General features: G+C 39.2%; 1 protein-coding gene across 2 annotated transcripts in view; it reads left to right on the top strand.

Annotated features, from left to right (window-relative positions):
• The window catches only part of LOC119119674 (plexin-A1-like), a 158110-nt gene that overhangs the window by 122939 nt on the left and 16295 nt on the right, over positions 1-18876 (top strand). The window contains exons 13-21 of one of the 2 annotated variants that reach the window (XM_037246165.1): positions 2035-2186; positions 3206-3326; positions 3771-3907; positions 5355-5522; positions 8368-8461; positions 8930-9166; positions 9954-10097; positions 15237-15471; positions 16360-16502. In XM_037246165.1, coding sequence (XP_037102060.1) covers positions 2035-2186; positions 3206-3326; positions 3771-3907; positions 5355-5522; positions 8368-8461; positions 8930-9166; positions 9954-10097; positions 15237-15471; positions 16360-16502 — 1431 coding nt within the window. Of the gene's footprint in view, positions 1-2034; positions 2187-3205; positions 3327-3770; positions 3908-5354; positions 5523-8367; positions 8462-8929; positions 9167-9953; positions 10098-15236; positions 15472-16359; positions 16509-18876 lie in introns of both variants that reach the window. The other variant, XM_037246164.1, reaches the window with a different exon arrangement.

Genomic DNA, 18876 nt, shown 5'->3' with positions numbered 1-18876 from the left:
CTTTTTTGCACCGTCAGGATGCTTTTATGTTCTGGTTATTGAGCATAGACTGCATCCTCAGCATACAAGCTGCATATGATGACGGCTTTGGCTGAAGAGTACGCGTGATTCCATGAAGCAAGAGTAATGTGTTTTTATTTGCTCGTAATAGTGCAAGTAGAGTGAAACTAGGGGCGATAAATGCCTTGAAGAGTTATGACAGCAAAAAGTAACAGACCTTTTGCTAAGGGAGTAGTAAATATTTTCTTGATGTATTGTTTCTTATGAAAACCTTTGTTCAAGAAGTAGTGCTGTAAAATACTGTCAATGTTTTATATTATCTCATGTGATTTTTATGTCTACAATGAATGACAGACAGTCATCTAATGATGACAGGTATATGTTCTGATTGTTTACATATAATGTAAGACTCAAATATGCAAATCAAGCAATGAGTCGTGTGCTTGTCCTATACATGTTCTTTTTCATGGTGGTCAATTCCTCTGGAAATGTCACTTTGACCTCGGCTGTAAGCTTTTATCACCGATCTATAGTGCATATAGTAATAATGTGATTATTCCGTTTATTTCTTAAAACTGGTAGCATTTTAAAAGGATACATTATAAACGTGATGTTGTTTGAGACAGAGCAGATTCATATTTAATTTCACTTCCGCTACGTCTTCTGCCATTTGTCTGTGCCAAAATTAGCATCGCCAGTTTGCAGTCTGTTCTGCCAAGCAAGAGTGGCATACAAGACAATGTACAGATAACACATAATTACCTTTTGATGCTTGTTAAGGATGAGGCATGTGTAAACATGTTCCTGGTTTAGAGTGTGTATGTGTTGGCGATAACCACCATGCATCCGTCACTCTATTTGTTTTGTCACGCCACACCTGTCCCCGTTACGCATCATAATCTGGCGTGATAAATCACATTATGGTTTCAGGAAGCATCTCCGAGTGTTATCCCACTACAGCCCGACCATGTAGACTGAGGCTTCCTAATAACTTTCACTGAAGCCCTGAGATGTCACTTTGGTTTTGTTTTGCGTTGTATGCCATAGACTTGTTTTGTCTCTCTCTATTATAAATTGAGAGTTTTATTAATAGCATCTTCTTTTTTTTTGCAAGATTTAGTTCTAGTTTTCAATTAACATATATGAATAATACACACAAATAAACAGTATAAAACAACAACACATCGAAACTGACTTAGATAATCAATACAGAGACCTAAAAAAAATCAAAACATAAACAAGGTGCACCTAATGGCGATTGTAAAGATAATCAAAGGACAGGTGACAATTCCATTTCACAGTTCCAGACCAGGTTAATTGTCCATATAGTATGTTATTAGAGAGTCCCAGGTTTCATGGAATTTGTTGATGGATCTAATAATGGTGCATCTGATCTTTTTCAATTTGCGATTGTACATAACATCCCTAATCCAGTAATGATGAGAAGGTGGGGTGGCAGCCTTCCAGATGAGCAAAATTAAACGTCTGGCTAATAAAGAGCAAAAGGCAACAACCTTCTGCAAATGAGCAGGGGGAGCTGATTCCCTAGTGTCAGAAAATCACCCAAATACAGCAACTAATGGAGATGGTGAAATGTGACAAGCATAGACATTGGAAATCACTTTGGAAAAGAAGGACCAAAAAGGAACCAGATCGCATTCTCATTGTTCACGAATATGCACGATGGAATAGGCACGGCAGATATAATAAATTATATCCAGCCTTTTGTCTTTTTATTTAACAAATAGCATCTTCTATCAGGTATTTCCAATCATTTATGGTGTGTGTGCTTGGGATCGATGGGTCAGAGTGTGCTTAATATGTGTGGCCGTGGGTGAATTACTTGAAAGGTTATCTTACAGGCATAATTGGAGACTAAATTGGAGTATTTTAACTCTGAATTAAGAGATGAGAATGAAATACAATGAGTTAATCTCTCTCTCTCTCTCTCTCTCTCTCTCTCTCTCTCTCTCTCTCTCTCTCTCGCTCTCTCTCTCTCTCTCTCTCTCTCTCTCGCTCTCTCTCTTTCTGCAGTTGTTTCCTGACACAGGACCCCGCCAAGGGGGAACCAGGGTGACCATCCTCGGAGAAAACCTGGGTCTACACTTCAGAGACATACAGATGGGTGTCAGGTTAGGCAAGGTGCCTTGTGTCCCCATCGAGACAGAATACCTGAGTGCCGAGAGGTAAATTGGAGGATAGATCCCGACAATGTATGTATTCAGGTACAATCTTGAAGGTGTATTTGGCGAGGCTTCATTTTGAATTTGTCATAAGTCATTGCATTTTCCTAATGGATTCATCTGTATAGATAGACCTGCAGGGCTGGAGCGCTATCCTAAACTACTATACGTAGATCTGGTCTCCAAGCAATCAGAGGATACAAATACACAAACAACCGTTCATACTCACATTTGCTCCTATTAGCAATTAGGGGTTTTCAGCATGTTTTGCGAATGTGTTCCAAACAACCATGAGCCGGATGCAGACTCCACATTGGAAGGCCTTGAACCCAGACACCACAAGGCAGATGTGCTAAACATTTCTGTATCTAACTGTGCTTCCCTGATCCTTGATTTAGAATGATCTATGTTTTTAAAAGCTGCATAATGTAAAATTGGACAATATAAATCCCGCAATTCCCCCTTCAATTCATAACAATTTATTAGTTGACCAGACCGGGATATATGCTATGTGATACATCCGATTTTTCTGTGTGACGATAATAGGAGTCCATCTGTTGTTTCCCTCCATTACTCCCTACATATGTGCTTCCCCTTACTTTGCCATCCTTTTATCCTGACATTTACTCCTCTGCAGGGTCCTGCACGGTTGAGGAATTGAGTTCAGGCAAATCAAACCATCTCTCGCTGGTACAGTTAGTCGAGAAAGGAAGCATGTGGAGATAGCAGAGCGCGTTTCAATTCGAATAGAACACACACTTGAGTTAATCTCCATATCTTGACATTCTGCCACCTCTTCGCATACACAGTATGTTTTTGTCTTATTGTCCCTTCAGTCACACAGTTTGATTTTCTTTGTGCACACATGCTCAAACATTGCAGAAGTAATTTACTATAGCAAGTGTTTTAGTACAGTGATATAATGCGATCAGCTCTTTATCGTGTATACAAATGTGTAAATCTTGATTCTTAATTTCACTGTGAGCTCTTTCTCCCTCTTGCTGTCATCCCTCCACCAACAGAATCGTGTGTCTGCTGAATGATGCAACAGGATACAGAGTACAAGAGGCTCAGGTGGAAGTGTGTGTGAGAAACTGTGTAAATGACTACAGGGCCCTTTCCCCGAGGCCATTCACGTTTGTGGTAAGGACCGCACAATAGACATTGAGACGGCTTTACCATGAACACCTTTATTAATTGTCATTAAACCTTAACCCTTTAAACCTTCATTAATCTTCTTATGTTTCAGCCTGTTCCTCTTTTTGAAGAAGCTCTCCAAACTCATTTGTTTTGTCTCTCTTTTTGTAGGTGTATATGTGTACTTTTTCCACATTGAGCATTTCAATAGAAGCACAAGTGGCAGTAGCTTTTTAGGTTGTTTTTCTTTTTTGGTTACTCTTTACATCTATGCACCAAATAACCTACAGTGTCATACCAGTCCACAGTCTGATGGTGGGGCACACCTGATCAATGCAGAGGAGGGATGATGTGTTGATTTTTTTATTGTTTTATTTTCTTGTTAAAATAAATTTTTTAGATCTAAAAAAAAAAAAATCTGTGTTTGTTTGTTACGTGTCTCTTCTCCAGACACCATTCTTTACCGGCATCCAGCCTTCTCAGGGCCCGATATCTGGGGGCACCCGTGTTACCATAGAGGGGAGCTACCTCAATGCAGGCAGCTCTGTCTCTGTCAGCATTGGACCACAACCCTGCCACTTTAAAAAGTAAGATTATATCTGTCACTCACAACGATACAGACATTTCTGCTTTCTTGCAACAAATGTTTCCCTGTTTGATGTTCAATAAAAGTCCTTTTGACATTTGTTGACCCAAGAAAAGCTCACTGGAGATGATACATTTGGAAAGCCTGGGAAGAGAGCAGAAAGAATGTAACAGGCAACACATCTGTTTAAGTAGTTGTTCATGTGTGAAAAACAGCAGTATCAGCACCATGAAGGATGAGCCATGCCTGTGTACCTTTGCTGTCAGTTCTTTCAGGTGTATGTCATATGTGCATGCACAAGTATTCTTCACAGGCACACAGCAGCACTTGCCCTGAACTCACGTAGGTTTTTTCTTAATCTCAGGCAAGAAGAACATTCCTGGCTATCACAACAGTGGCATGTATGTCAAACGTGGGGATTAGCCCCTGGCTGCTAATCTGTGTTGAAGCAACTACTGTGTGTTAGCTTTGATGTTACTGCAGTCATTTCTGTCGCAGCCCCCTCACGGTAAATCCAGTTGATTCCACTTCACTGCAACTCCGTCTTTATCTGTCAGACCTGAACTGTGCCACTGAGTTTGTAGCATCTTGTCAAGGTTGCTGATGTACGCTTTTAAAAGGGGTTGCTATGGTGACAAGACGACAAGGACATTATATATTATTTTGCCACAAAGGTAAATGGGGAGCGGGAGGGTCTTAGAGTTAGAAAAACAGGAATACATATTCCACAACTTGCCTCACCAAGGTATGTACACCAGCCTCATTTCAATGACGGTGACTGAGAGTCAACTCACTGAAATTGAAAACATACATAGACAGATGCATGTCCATACCGCATTACTGTTGTGTAGTCATGTCCTAGAAAAGCAGCCTAGACGTAGCTGTACCAAATATATATTTGATTATGTTAGCTTGACAGAACTCAGCACTCATGTTAACAACATAAATAGTTATTAACCATCCACAGTCCACACACGGTATTCACACTCGCACACACTTAACACTTTAGCCGTCTGCATCATTCAGGTATAGCTGCAGCAATTCAATATGGACCCATAGTAGAACGGATATACTCTGTTCTGCGCTCATTAGTACATTTTAGCTTATTATGTTCACATATTTCCAATACTTTTTGAAGGCATTGACATTGAATATTTTTACCTCAATTTAACATGCTCTTCACTTACTGATGACAAAACTGAATGCAGTTTGACCCACATAGAACCCCCTGGGAAGGAACTAAGAGTTTGGCGTTGCTTATGACCTCCAAGCTAAAAATGACTTTTACTTTTAAGTATTACAATTAATGATTATACTTTAAGGACAGTCATGTAAATTGTTCGGTATTTGATTAAGTCCTAGAATGTAAATTGTACTTTTTTGGTGTGAATTGTCCATCAACTTTTGTACATAACAGTCCAAACAGAAAATGTTGTTTGTCCATCCAGGAGGAACGCCCATGAGATAGTATGCATAACACCAGCTGGCCTGGCTTCAGGAAGTACACCTGTCTTGGTAGACATAGATGACGCTGAGCTCAGAAATCCAGAGGTCAAGTTTAATTATACCGAAGACCCCACTGTGCTGAGGATTGAACCGGACTGGAGCATTGCCAGGTAAACTTTTGTTTCATGAAATCAATTGACTACATTTTATTCAGCTACAGTTTGCTACAGCTATCACACAAAGCAACAAGGCAAGCAAAGACTGCCGGGAAAAAGCATTACGCACTAGATTGTTTGTCATTTCATCCAATTGTTGCAATAGCTCGACAACACAATTATAAAGAAAAACATGTAGTTAGGCTTTGACAGTTTTTACCCTTTCCCACCAAGATGGCAGTGATACAGTGATAGTGTGAGCACTTGAACAAATTGAATGGTTAAGTTGCTTAGAGACAGAGAGCTATTCAAACTTGTATTCACACCTAGAAGCAGTAAATGGTCTCAAATTAGCTTAACGAACAGCAAATCGTATCTCTTAATTCAATCATTGCCATTAATATTGACTACAGGTTAAATTATCACTTTGGTAGAGTGTTAAAATTAGATTTTTTTTAGTTTTGTATTGACTAAGTAGCTACATAAATTTTCAAAGTCAGGGAATCTTTCTGCCTGTTATATCTGGACAGGGCCAGATGTAAATTCCAAATCAGAGCTGACACTGGCTTCAGACAGAGATAAATTGCTGGTGCCTTCAGAGATTTTTCATCAGGGTGAAGTCAGTTTTTACTCTGAAAGAGATCAATGTTAGAGAGTGGGGTTGTCATAGTCAATTGGCCATTCATGCTTTGACTCTGAGTGTTAATTAATAAAGAGTCGACTAACGACAATCAAGTTTCTACGTTTACCTCAGCAAAGTCTTATTGCACAACTTTATATAATGGACTGCTGCAGTGCATGTCCACTAGTAATTAAATCAAGATATACTCAATACGCCACATTGAACATGAGTAAAACATTACCTGAAGAGCACAGTAAAAAACCTAGCCCTAGTTTGAAACCCTAACCCTAATTTGAAACCCTAGTTTGAAACCCTAACCCTGGTTTTAAACCCGTTTGAAACCCTAACTCTAGTTTTGAACCCTAGTTTGAATCCCTAACCCTAGTTTGAAACCCTAACTCTAGTTTTAAACCCTAGTTTGAAACCCTAACCCAAGTTTGAAACCCTAGTTTAAACCCTAACGCTAGTTTGAAACCCGAGTTTGAGACCCTAACCCTAGGTTGAAACCCTAACCCTAGTTTGAATCCCTAGTTCAAAACCTTAGATTGAAACCCTAACCCGAGTTTGAAACCCTCACCCCAGTTTGAAACCCTAACCCTAGTTTGAAACCTTAGTTTGAAACCCTTACCCTAATTTGAAATCCTCACCCTAGTTTGAAACCCTAGTTTGAAAGTCTAACCCTAGTTGTAAACCCGAGTTTGAAACCCTGACTCAAGTTTTAACCCTGAGATGCATACGTGGGTAAAACAAAACGAAGTGCGTAGGGTACAGTCACTTGAGCATCTAAGGGTTAAGACAAGGGCTGGGTTAACATGCACATCATATTATATAGATTATTATTATATAAGAATAAGAAAATTTGTGTCATTATATAAGTATTATTAAATGAAGAGAATAAAGGTGTAATCTTATTGAGGCTCTCTTTCTCTATGAGCCGGCACATTTATTGGGTAATATCATTAAACGTAGTATTTATTAAGCTTCTTGTTGCTTCGCCATATTAATTGTGTAATATGAACTTCTTGTTGCTTCGTATTTGAAAATATCCAACGGGAGAGTGTAATTTAGCTTGTTTTTATTTTTGGAAGAGATACAAATATTGATAAAATTATATTAAACTACTCATGGAGAAAATCAGGAAAAACATTAAAACAAAATGTTTAATTGTCTGTGAAACTGAAGACAGCGCAAGAAAAAAAAACACCTACATTAACCTGAAGGTAGAAAATTACAGAACACTTTCATTTATCTGGCATGTTACTGACAATGTCACCGTCACACCTCAGCTCAAACAGAAAGTATGACGAGATGATTAGACGTGAAATCTCATTTGATCATCTCGGCCTCATTGTCTGCCTTTGCGTGCCATCAGAGAATTGGCACTTTAACTCAAGCGGTGGTAAGTGAGGGAAGGCATTTAAAGGGAGTATTAGGGCATCATCAATGTACAAGTCCGATGACGATCAATTTGGATGAAGGCAAAGCACTTAAAATGAGTCAATGACAAGTGCTCATCTGGGATCCAAAAAAGAGACCAAGCTAATGGTGGAGGTTAGAAAAGTCTTCTCAAAAATGTAGTTGGGGGAGCGGTTACATATAGTCTCATATCAGAGAAACTCATGGAATGTGTTGGTGCTATCAGGAAGTGTCCATTTACTTTCTACACTTGAACTAAATGCAACGTCAGTAGCTTCTATTTGATCGAGTCATCCGTAGTGGCATTGCCAATGGAGCAGCTGAATGCATTATCAATTATAATTGAGTGTAGAGACATAAGTGATGGATGCAAGTGAGTGTATAGTTTGTAAAGCAGATGAATTACAGCCAAGGCAACCGCCGGTGGAGGACTGGATCATTTAGCAAACTCAATCAATAATGGGACATGCTCCATGATTTTTACTCCAAAACAATCTTAGTGGAAACAGTTTAAAATGTATGGAAATACATCACACCTAGTATGCAACAATATAGACAACAATATTCTCAATTATGATTTATTCTTCACATATATACACATAGCTACAGTATACGCACACATAAACGTAATGAGGAGGAGTAGAGGAAGGAAATTACAGCAGTGTGAGATCTCATAGTGCTAAACTGAAAACGTGGAATCTGTTATATGTAACTAAAAAGGGGGAAGAACTCGAAAGCCTAATTTCTTTTCAGCGTAATAATCCGTTGTATTTGAGGTTGTTCTTGCTGCTGAAGTATAATTGACGTTTTTCTTCTCTGCAGTGGTGGAACTCTTCTGACAGTGAGTGGGACCAACCTTGCGACAATCCAGGAACCAAAGATAAGGGCCAAGTATGGGCAGGCAGAGTCTTTTCATGTAAGTATTATTTGGACACACACAAACTCACTCTTTAGAGTTGACCATTTTAATATTTTTCTTTTTAATATAGATATTTATTTAAAAGATTAGCAGCAATGGGATGGTTACTGTTTTGCTGCATAACAAGGGAAGCTACTTTGAATATACTGTAAATGTTGAATATGAACAAGTCTATGTGGCTGCAATTATTGACTTTATCCTACATTCTAACAAAAGTTTGAATCCTGAATTACAATTGAAACGTACACAATCCGTAAGATTCCCATAGCACAAACATCATTCTCCAACGTCTTCTGCTTAAAGTGACAGAAAGTGTGTTGATTGCTTGTCCACTTCTGTCTAAACCTCTGACCAAATTTCAAAGGTCAGTGAGCCACGCGACTGTCACAGAGAAATGGACAGAACAGCAATGTTATCATGGTTCGACTCACTTAACCTTTCGTATCCTCATGCTCTCATTTACAGAACTGCACAGTATACAACAACTCAATCATGGTCTGCCTCGCTCCATCTGTGGCAGACACTGAGCTGGGCTTTTCCGAAACCGGCACCGGTCCCGATGAGATTGGATTTTACATGGACAATGTGAACTCCTTGGTAGTGGTCAATGAGACTTTCAGCTATTATCCGGACCCCGTGTTTGAACCCCTCAGTTCATCTGGCATAATGGAGCTTAAACCGACATCGCCGCTGATACTTAAGGTCAGGAATATACAGTGCTTATGTTTGCCCGTTTTGCTTATCGTTTTTTTTTTTTCAGTCACATGCACTCAGCCGTTGTAATTAATTTGACTTTAATTTGGTTGTCTTTGTTTTTGATGCACATATTTAAATGTGCATGTCATTTTGCATTGCAGAGTAGTAGATAGATCTAGGTTGTTTTTTTATGATGCATGTGCGTGCATAAGTGTGTGCATGTGAGTGTTTTCCTGGATGTTTACAAAGTTGTGAAGTGGGTTATGGTCTCCTGCAGGGACAATGGAATTACAAACGGGGGGTAGTATCTTTGTGTCGCACTGCCAACGCAACAAGAGACATAGAAGCCATCACCTCTCACTCACTTCTCTTAACTCCCACATATTTCTTTTATAGACTCTCTTCACTTACTTTCCTGAAGTTGCCAAGTTTCATGTTGTTTTGCAATCATCTTCCTCCAGTTTGTCTGTTTCACATAGCTCACTTCCCTCCTTCCATCAGAGTGCAAATTTTAAACAAGAAATAAGTGAGACTTCTCAGCCCACTGGTGTTGTGTTCATAGAAGTGGTGTGAAACTAAAGCCCTAATGTTTCATTTGTATGTGCTGTGATGGGAACACGAAAATAGTGGATAGTCCTTGTTAGGTTCATTGAAGACCTCAAATCGTGCTCACTGTTTGTGCGTTTCAATTGGTTTATATGTTGCCTGTGATTAGTCAAATGGTCTGACTGATGTTCATGACTGCAATTGGCTGTTTTTTATCCTCAATGTAGTTGTCCTTGCCTTCGTTTAGGGTCGCAACCTGATCCCAGCAGCCCCGGGTAACAGTCGTCTGAACTATACGGTGCTCATCGGAGAAACCCCCTGCGTTCTCACCTTGTCTGAGAGCCAATTACTGTGCGAGTGGCCCAACCTCACTGGACAACATAAAGTCACGGTCAGTGCAACTTTCGAGAATACCATATGTATTTTTGTGTGGCCAAAGAAAAAATATAGAATGTTGAAAAACAGGGTTTTCGTGTCTTCCGTTCACTTTCCTGGAACCTTTGGGTTTGATTTTAAAACAATTACAGTACTGTAATTTTCTTTTATTTTGTATGGTGAAATATTAATGATCTTGAGTCAATATAATCACAAAATGATTTAGCATTAAATCTGGATCTGTTTAGCGGAACAAAGAGCGGATATACTCGAAGGAACTCATGGCTGGTTCTGTTTTTTGAATGTCGCAGTTTGCAGGATTCCTTTATTTATTTATTTATTTATTTATTTATTTATTTTTACTTGTAAATATCGACTATTCTAATGATTTACGTCAGATGGGGCTCGTATCAGAGGCAACAAGTTCACTACATTTTGTGCAAAATCTCTACATTGCACCATGCTTTAGTGTCATTACTTCATCGCTGTTCTTCTCTGTGACACCTGCTTGAGGTAAGGTATGTTAAAAGTGACCTCATTCATGTTTATGCGTTTGGAAATATTCCCATCTGACAATCTCAGCAAATAATTTGACTCTAACCTTCCTTGCTGTTGAATTATGGGACTAAACCCTTGTGGCTTTCCTATGACAGATCCAGGTTACGCTTCATTGAGCTTGCACACCAAGGTGGCTGTTAATGCTTAATTAATATGTTTAACTTCACAGGTTCTCTCCTCGCCTGTTGATGAGCATCACATCGGCCTTGTGGAAGTCTTGTGTTTTCACAGACAAAATAACTTTTCACTTGGTCTTGAAAGGAGAAAAGTGCCACGGTGCCGCTGTACACATTTAATGTTGAGTTTAATCTGTTAGGGCTGAAGTATATGATGTCTCATTGAATGAACCTTTCTTCACGCAGGTGAAGAATTTTTTTTTTTTTTCTTTTCAGTGAAGCGTACTCACATCATCAACAGTGCACGCATCAGCAATTCTTTGCTGCAGGTGCTGCTTGTTGTTGTCCCTCGCTGCGCTCTGCTATTACAACATTTGTATTAGTTTTAGTCCGTGTTAAATAGTATGGTAGATGGAATAAAATGGGCATAACCCTGAAGAAGTTTTTTTTTAATTTCTATTCAAATTGCTCCGACACATTCTGTAGCTTTGCTTTGTACCCAGACTGCCGTTTTATCACTTTGATAGATTCCAGCAAACTGGCCCTTTAAGATCCTTGCCCCACACAGTACTTTGAAACCCTACTTTGAAACCTTAACCCTAATATGAAACCCTACTTTGAAACCCTATCCTGAGTTCGAAACCCTATCCCGAGTTTAAAACTCTTTTGTGAAACCATAACCGTAGTTTGAAACATGCAGTAAATGTATAACCCTACCAATACTTTTAAACCCCAGTTTGAATCGTTGAACCTAGTTTGAAACCCTAACCCCGAATGCAATTTGAAACCTTACTGTGAAACCCTAACTTCAGTTTGAAACCCTACTTTTTATTTTAAACCCAAATTCCAAATCCTAACCCTAGTTTGAAGCCCTAATTTGAAACCCTATACCTAATTTCAAATCCTAACCCTGGTTTGAAACAGTGACTAAGCCAGTCAAGGGTGTGGAGAAATTCTGCTGCAGTGGTACAAGACAGATTGTCCACATGAATAAGGTTGTTTTATAAACGGTTGACAGAAGACAACTTAGCAACATCTTTTGTATATTGTCATTTTGTTCTCTTAGCATCCCTTAAGGTTGGCCTTGCTTGTAGAGTTTGTTTTTTAAAAAGTTGGAAAAAGGGACTCAGAAATGTACAAAAACAATTTCACTAGATGCTATAGTCTATCCTACTGGAAAGGTAACCTGGTGCTGTGGGTCATTTCAGTGATAATGAATGACATACTGCGTAGAATAATTAATACAAGCACTGGTAAGTACCCACGACTGGGTGATGGAATTGACTATCAGGTTGCTGTCACTATTGATTGATATGTAGTTCGGCCAATGGCTTGAGCAGTGAGTGAGATGCCAATCAATGATGGTATATAGACTCTTCCATACTATAGAGTTTTTACATTCAGACACTACAAGTGGCCTGGAAGTCTGAGTCATAGCATAGCGTAGCATAGCATAGTATGAATGACATATTTGTAGAAAATGAATAAATGCTTTGGGGGGGATCCTAACTGACATGATGTGATGGAGGAATTATCAATCAACATGTCATCATGTTCACACATTCATGTTGAATCTGAACAGTTATTTCTGTGTCAAAAACCAATGCACCATTTTTTCCCCAAGCATTCAACGGTGTGAATGATGTCAATGCCACTTTCGTCATGTTAGTATCAGAAAGCCAACATAAACAAGCTTAGTAAGTGCAGCCCACAGCAAGCTTTGAGCGCTACTTGTTTCAAACTGTCACCAGACTGCAGAGGGACATCTCTGATTCGCTCTGACTGCAGCAGACTTTTAAAATCACCACATCTCGCAGTGGAGAAGGTCAACCTCAGGCAGACGACACAGCTCTCGCTCTGAATATATTTGGATGTATGTCTGAATATTTGTTCCAGTGCACCCACTCAAAATCCTCTTTAAACTTATAGCCAATGTCCTCTCACGATGGCCTTGCTTTATCTTTTTGACATTTGTTCCCTGGCAGCGACAGCCAATATGCCTCCAAATTCAATGACAGCACATCCGTTTAATTCAGCATGATAGCTCTCAATGGCATCAACCAGCCAGCTTCAAGGTGGAACAACTTATTAAAACCCTTACATGGCACACCATTGCATTAAACCAGAAAATGTCATGCTGAATAGTATAAATTATGCAATATGTTGTGGTTTGAGTTGAGTTTGACAGTTTCTGACAGTGCCCAAACCCCGAAAAAAGCTGCTCCTTCACTTATTTGCATATAAGCATCAACGTTTCAGGTGCTTATGTGCACTCATCAGTACTTATGTATATGTATTATAAGTGCATATTTATATCCATGTGTTGCATGTGATACTTCAGAGAGGGACGCAGCTGTTGATGTTCCCCATGTAGAATGACCTACATACAGGGGACCCCAATGGGTGTCCAGAAAATACACAGTTTGTGTGGGTGTTGAGAGGGCCCTACAGTGTGTGTGTGTGGAGGGGGGGGGATGTCAGCCAGCCTTTGCGTGTCCCCTCTGACGCTCAGCTGCGTGTTGGCAGCTGCACGCCTCCCTCGAGTTTTTCGAAGAAACTCGTTTGTTGTTTTGGCCTACAGCTTTTTAGTTCTTCCATCAGTCCTTCAGTCTGTCACAAGGGTAAAAATAGACGCTCACTTTGAAAATGTGTCACCAACTTCTTTGAGATGCCGGCGCTCACACAGTACTTGTATCTTCTGAGCATGGACAGTATTGTCAACCACTTTTAATCGTGAAACGATAAAACGCTACTTTAACGTTTCTTTGTGAGAAGACACTTCACTTGCTTCAACTCCCATTGCATTGTCTTCTCTTTCCACTTCCCTCTAACACCCCTTGTCGCTCCCTTATTTGGCATACGTGTAGAAAAAAGGACAACAAACACTTAATTGCTCACTCAACTGTAGTCTCTGAAAATTGAGCTCAACATTTGATACAGCGACAACATTCTAGATTGCCCATTGTGTGATGTGAAGATTAGTTTTATTGGGTGGTCATCATTTGTTGATATTATTCTATTTTAAATCAGTTGTGCTCATCTAAGATCTCAAATGTGTTCTCTTGGAAACTTTGCATCCCTTAAATGCTTCCAAGAGCTCTAAAAGGATTTCATTGTGTGCACATTTGGAGCTTAATTTTCCCATAGTAATGAATATTGCTCAAGAATGGGCCTTCGTCCTGCAATCAGTCCACTTTTTTTTTTCACCGCAGGACTTGAACCCTGGCCTACATTCTTACAGTGACTACTTCCACTCAACATTTATATTTATATATTTTTATTTATTCATTGTGTAATTCTACATCAAAGTTCACTTCAAAGTGTGTAATCATTATTCATTTGAGTCGGGTAGCAACCCCCCTGGTGCATCGCTTGATGTGATGGATTCCCACGCTGTGTGTCTTTATTTACTGAGATAAACTTCCTATGCAAATGTATTTACTGAGTGCTAAAACAAATACATGTGTTTCACTTTTCTTAATTGCCACGGCTGCTTGGGGAGATTTGTAGAAATGTAGCTAATTACTCTGCTTTATGCAGCATATGGGTGTGCTTTTTTTTTTTTTACAACTCCATACTTAACATCTAAATCATTGCTAATGACAGAGAGGAGTGTCAGGTTGAAATTTAACATTATCCATGGAATACATGGCTGCAATATCTTTTGTACTTTTTGCAGCCATATGTGTAAAACACATCAATAGCATTGTTTATTTATTAATTGTGTTTGCAACATTGATCATTCTTCCAAAGCCGGCTGCTGGAGGACTTAGCTCATCCTTCAACAGCTCAGATGATAGAAAAGGGAGAGATGTTTCTGCAACTAATAAACTACATTATCTGGATCATTATCATTTTGGTTTTTACATATGGTCCAATGTATAAGCAGTGGTATATTCCGTCTTCAATAGCGTAACAGTTCACGATGGGCTTTTCAATCAATATATCTCCAGACAAGAGATCATAAACAAAGCAGCGAAAGTCATCTTCGAGGTCTTCATCTACCACAGCCTGAAGCATCTACCTTGCAGGCAAAACAAAAAAATCAAAACCTTCCTGGGAAAAAAGAGTTCTCAGTAATTAAGGTGATGTAAGGCTCCCCAAGTGCAGCTGTCAACGATGACTATAGAGGAGATCAAAATTTCATGATTCTTGAGATAGAAATGGGTCAAACAACTTCACTTTCATCAGACCACCAAGTTTCGATCTCCTAAGACCAACATTTTTTCTCCTTCAACCATCTGCTGCTGTCAGATGAACTAGTGCCTGGCACTGTTTATTTCAATCTCGATTAATTCGAATCCCAAGAGAAACATAAAATACACCCATGGAAAAGTAAATATTGAGCAATATGCTTTCTCCTAATCATGCTTTGAGCATTACCCTGAAAATTCAGCTCTGAGAAGTTAGCATAACATGGAAATGTGGCTAGACTTCTGCGAACATTTCAATCATTAAAAATGCTTTCTGTGTGTTTTCAGATCCGAGCCGGTGGGTTTGAGTACTCCCCAGGTACTCTTCAAATCTACTCGGATAGTTTGCTGACACTGCCTGCCATCATCGGGATTGGAGGTGGCGGTGGTATGCTGTTATTAGTCATCATCGCTGTGCTCATAGCCTATAAGAGAAAGTCAAGAGACGCTGACCGAACCCTCAAACGTCTTCAGCTACAGATGGACAATTTGGAGTCCAGAGTGGCCCTGGAATGTAAAGAAGGTATAGGCAGCACACAATACAGCTTTGCTTAAAGTGGAATTGTCTTCATTTGCAGTTTCAATCAATTCATTATACCGAGGTTCGCTTTAGATTTCAGGGGGAAAAAAAAATACCCATAGAAAATAATGGAAAAAGAAAATGCTGATAAAAGTAAAGATTATGGAAAACTAAACTCGAACTAAAGTTATTGATTACAAGTAATAAACAGCATGGAGTTGCTGTAGTCTTACAGCTATAACTGTGGGTCTACTTATTGTACATACATATATTCTTTATTTCCAGTCATTCCTCTCTGAAAAATCTCGTTTAACCTTCTTCTTGAATAAGTGTTCCAAAAAAGACAAAACATTTGCGGCAATGGGAAAACAAATGTCGGTGCACTTATTCCCACATCCTAAAGAACCCATGCTGCCTTCTGCTCTCCCAGCTGTCCTTTAGAAATGTAAGAGTATGTGTGGGCGAAGCATATAAAGAGGTGACATGGGTTCTGAGGGGGCGGGGCAAACAGGGTGTGTAGTTCAATCATCAGCCAGCCATTATTAGAGGCAGACATCACAACATTGACCATGTACAAGTAGCATATGAATAGACATGAATAAATAGTTACACATACGAAATGACAAAGGCAGACCATAAATTACCATATTCAAGCAAAGGTAATGCAGATGGCTGTTTAAATTCGTTCATCATCCAGCAGATGTAACAAACTACTGTCAATGCATAACACATGAAATGACGACAAAACCACTTCAGAGACAAAATACTTATGCATTACACTTGTTCATTAATCATTGATTGAATTTACCATTTATGACATTTAAAATGCATACAACCCACTGCAACAATTTACTGACAATGTTTTCCTTTTTTTTCTTTTTTACCCTGAAGCTTTTGCCGAACTCCAGACAGATATTCATGAGCTAACCCAAGAACTGGATGGAGCCGGAATTCCCTTCTTGGACTATCGGACGTACGCCATGAGGGTGTTGTTCCCGGGTATTGAGGACCACCCTGTGCTTAAGGAGATGGAGGTACGGGTCAGTACACCACCATCTGATCTTCAAATAAAACCATACTAACATGGGGTGGAAACAAATTATTGGCTGCTGCACAGATTAACTAACTAACTGATTAGCATCATTTAGCAATATGCTCGCTGCATGCATAATAAAATACACTTTTTTCGAAAGATGATGTGCATAGTAGCAATTATCCAATAAGTATATAGCAGAGAAGGGCAAATCGGAGCTTTGATGCAAGATGAAAAGTCACAATTTGTTCATCTTAATCACATATCGTCTACTTCATCTTAATGTATTCAGTTTCCTCTGTGAATGCAAATATGTAATCTCATCATTAGTAGGATCTCATGGGACAGACGCACACCATATACTGCCGCCAGCAAGGGTTGCCAGCATCTGACAGAAAAGAAAAATCAATAAAAGTATTGGGGGAAAAAAATAGAGTATACACTTTAAAATTCGAGGTGTAATGTGCATGATAAATCACACTGTCATTATTAATCAAGTCATTATGTACACTCTAACTAGCTCACTGAACATAGAACGGTGCATGCTGTCCCATCCACGTATTACTTCATTTACGGAATGCTTTGTGGATAGACCCAAGAGTTTGTAATCAGTGGCATGATGAAGATATAAAATCTTGTACTGCTTCATCAACACTGCCACATGTTGCAATTTTCCAATCAACTGTGAATGAAACCGCTTTTTTTGTTTGTTGGTTCGGCGGTGATAATAGAGGAAAATGTTTCACTATGCAAGGCAAATCTACAAACATATGTGGAAGCACAGATAATGTACGCAAGTAGGCCTACCATGACCTCGAGCTGAAGCCTGACACGGCTGTTGAAAGACTTAATGACTTGATTTATTAATGTATTTGTGTCAATCATGTAAAGCACTAAAGCTCTTGGCGAAATTAATTTTCTCAAAGCTGCTCTCAGAGTGAAAAGGTTTTAGAACTCTGGTTGCATTCAGTGGGCTTCTTAATTATTCAATGAGACATAAATATGGAGTAAAAAGCATTGTGCCTCATTGGATTGTTTTCACTTTGAAGAGGCCAGGAAAAAAATAATTGCTAACGAAGCAGCTTTATCTTTAGCTGCTTAGCACCAAATACGGTATCTATCCATCATCCAACTATAATAATCACAGATCACTTTGGAAATAGTGGCTCGAGTGGGTGTTTAGCCAATATTGTAATATGCATTTCTAAGAGAAACGGCGCCAGAAACAGACCATTTGGCAACTTGCTTGTCTGTTTAAAAATGTTGTCTGGTTGTAAAATTGAACGGTGGTTCATTGTAATTTATAGTCTTCCACTCCAATGCTGTAGCTGTCCACATATTGTGTATTAATGAGTACATTTGAATTGACAACTGAAAGAAAAGGCCTGCTAAACTAAACTTGTAAGCTTTTATCTCCTAATTATGTGTTGGTACGTCTCAAATAGCATCCTGGTTTTCAAATGGAAAAAAATCCAATAAAAAAAAAATCTAATAAGTAAAAAAATCTGGCAACAGTTACAAAAAAGATAAATGTTTTACATCTGTCTAAATATAATTTCAGTGATAGAGCTGTGGTGAATTTAATACGGTTAGTAATACGGCTACAATTTCAATTCCCAGTCATGCTCAAATCTTAAACATTCCGCTTATCTTTTTGTTTTACTTCCTCCAAAATGTATACGAGACCACCACACTTGTACTAATCTCCGCCCAAATAACAACTGTCGGCACAGATACCAATTTTAAGTAACGTCAAATACGAGCCACGTGCCCGAGGTGACGGCTGCTAGAAGTGAAAGCTACAATTACTGAATTGATAAGAAATACAACAAAACATTTTGCACACGCAGAGCCCGGAATGGTCCGAAGTAAACAACCATCAGCATTTTTGTACACAGCTTGACAGGCGCTAAATCCCTCGATTCAAACGTGAAAGTAGACAAGTAGCTATTAAGTTGAGGTATATAGGAATGCTACATGCTTTCCACTTATGTCTAGACTTGCTTTCCTGTGTATTTCCCAATGGGTTACGTGCGTAATCCAGTGGCCTGTGGAAACCAATGCCACCGGCTTTATTGCTGTGTGACGTACTCCTCCACAAAGACACACCAGCTACCTACATTACACCCATACGCAGATAAACACAAACCTTTTCATGCTCAAGTTAATTTCCTTTTGTTGCTAAAACACACCTCACTTCTCAGTCAATACTTACTATACATACCGTCGAGGGCCAGAAATCTCATTTAGCACTTTGGAGACAGCCCTCGACACTTCATTATCGCACATCGCGGGAGAGAATGCGACGCCAACAGGATGGCGATAAAGGTTGAAAGAGTGAAAAATGCACAATAAGTGAGAAATTGAAACCGATG

The sequence above is a fragment of the Syngnathus acus genome, chromosome 2 (genome assembly GCF_901709675.1).
Source record: "Syngnathus acus chromosome 2, fSynAcu1.2, whole genome shotgun sequence".
NCBI classification, from domain to species: Eukaryota; Metazoa; Chordata; class Actinopteri; order Syngnathiformes; family Syngnathidae; genus Syngnathus; species Syngnathus acus.
The sequence above is the reverse complement of the archived record's forward strand: the minus strand, read 5'-3'. Positions and strand labels throughout refer to the sequence as shown.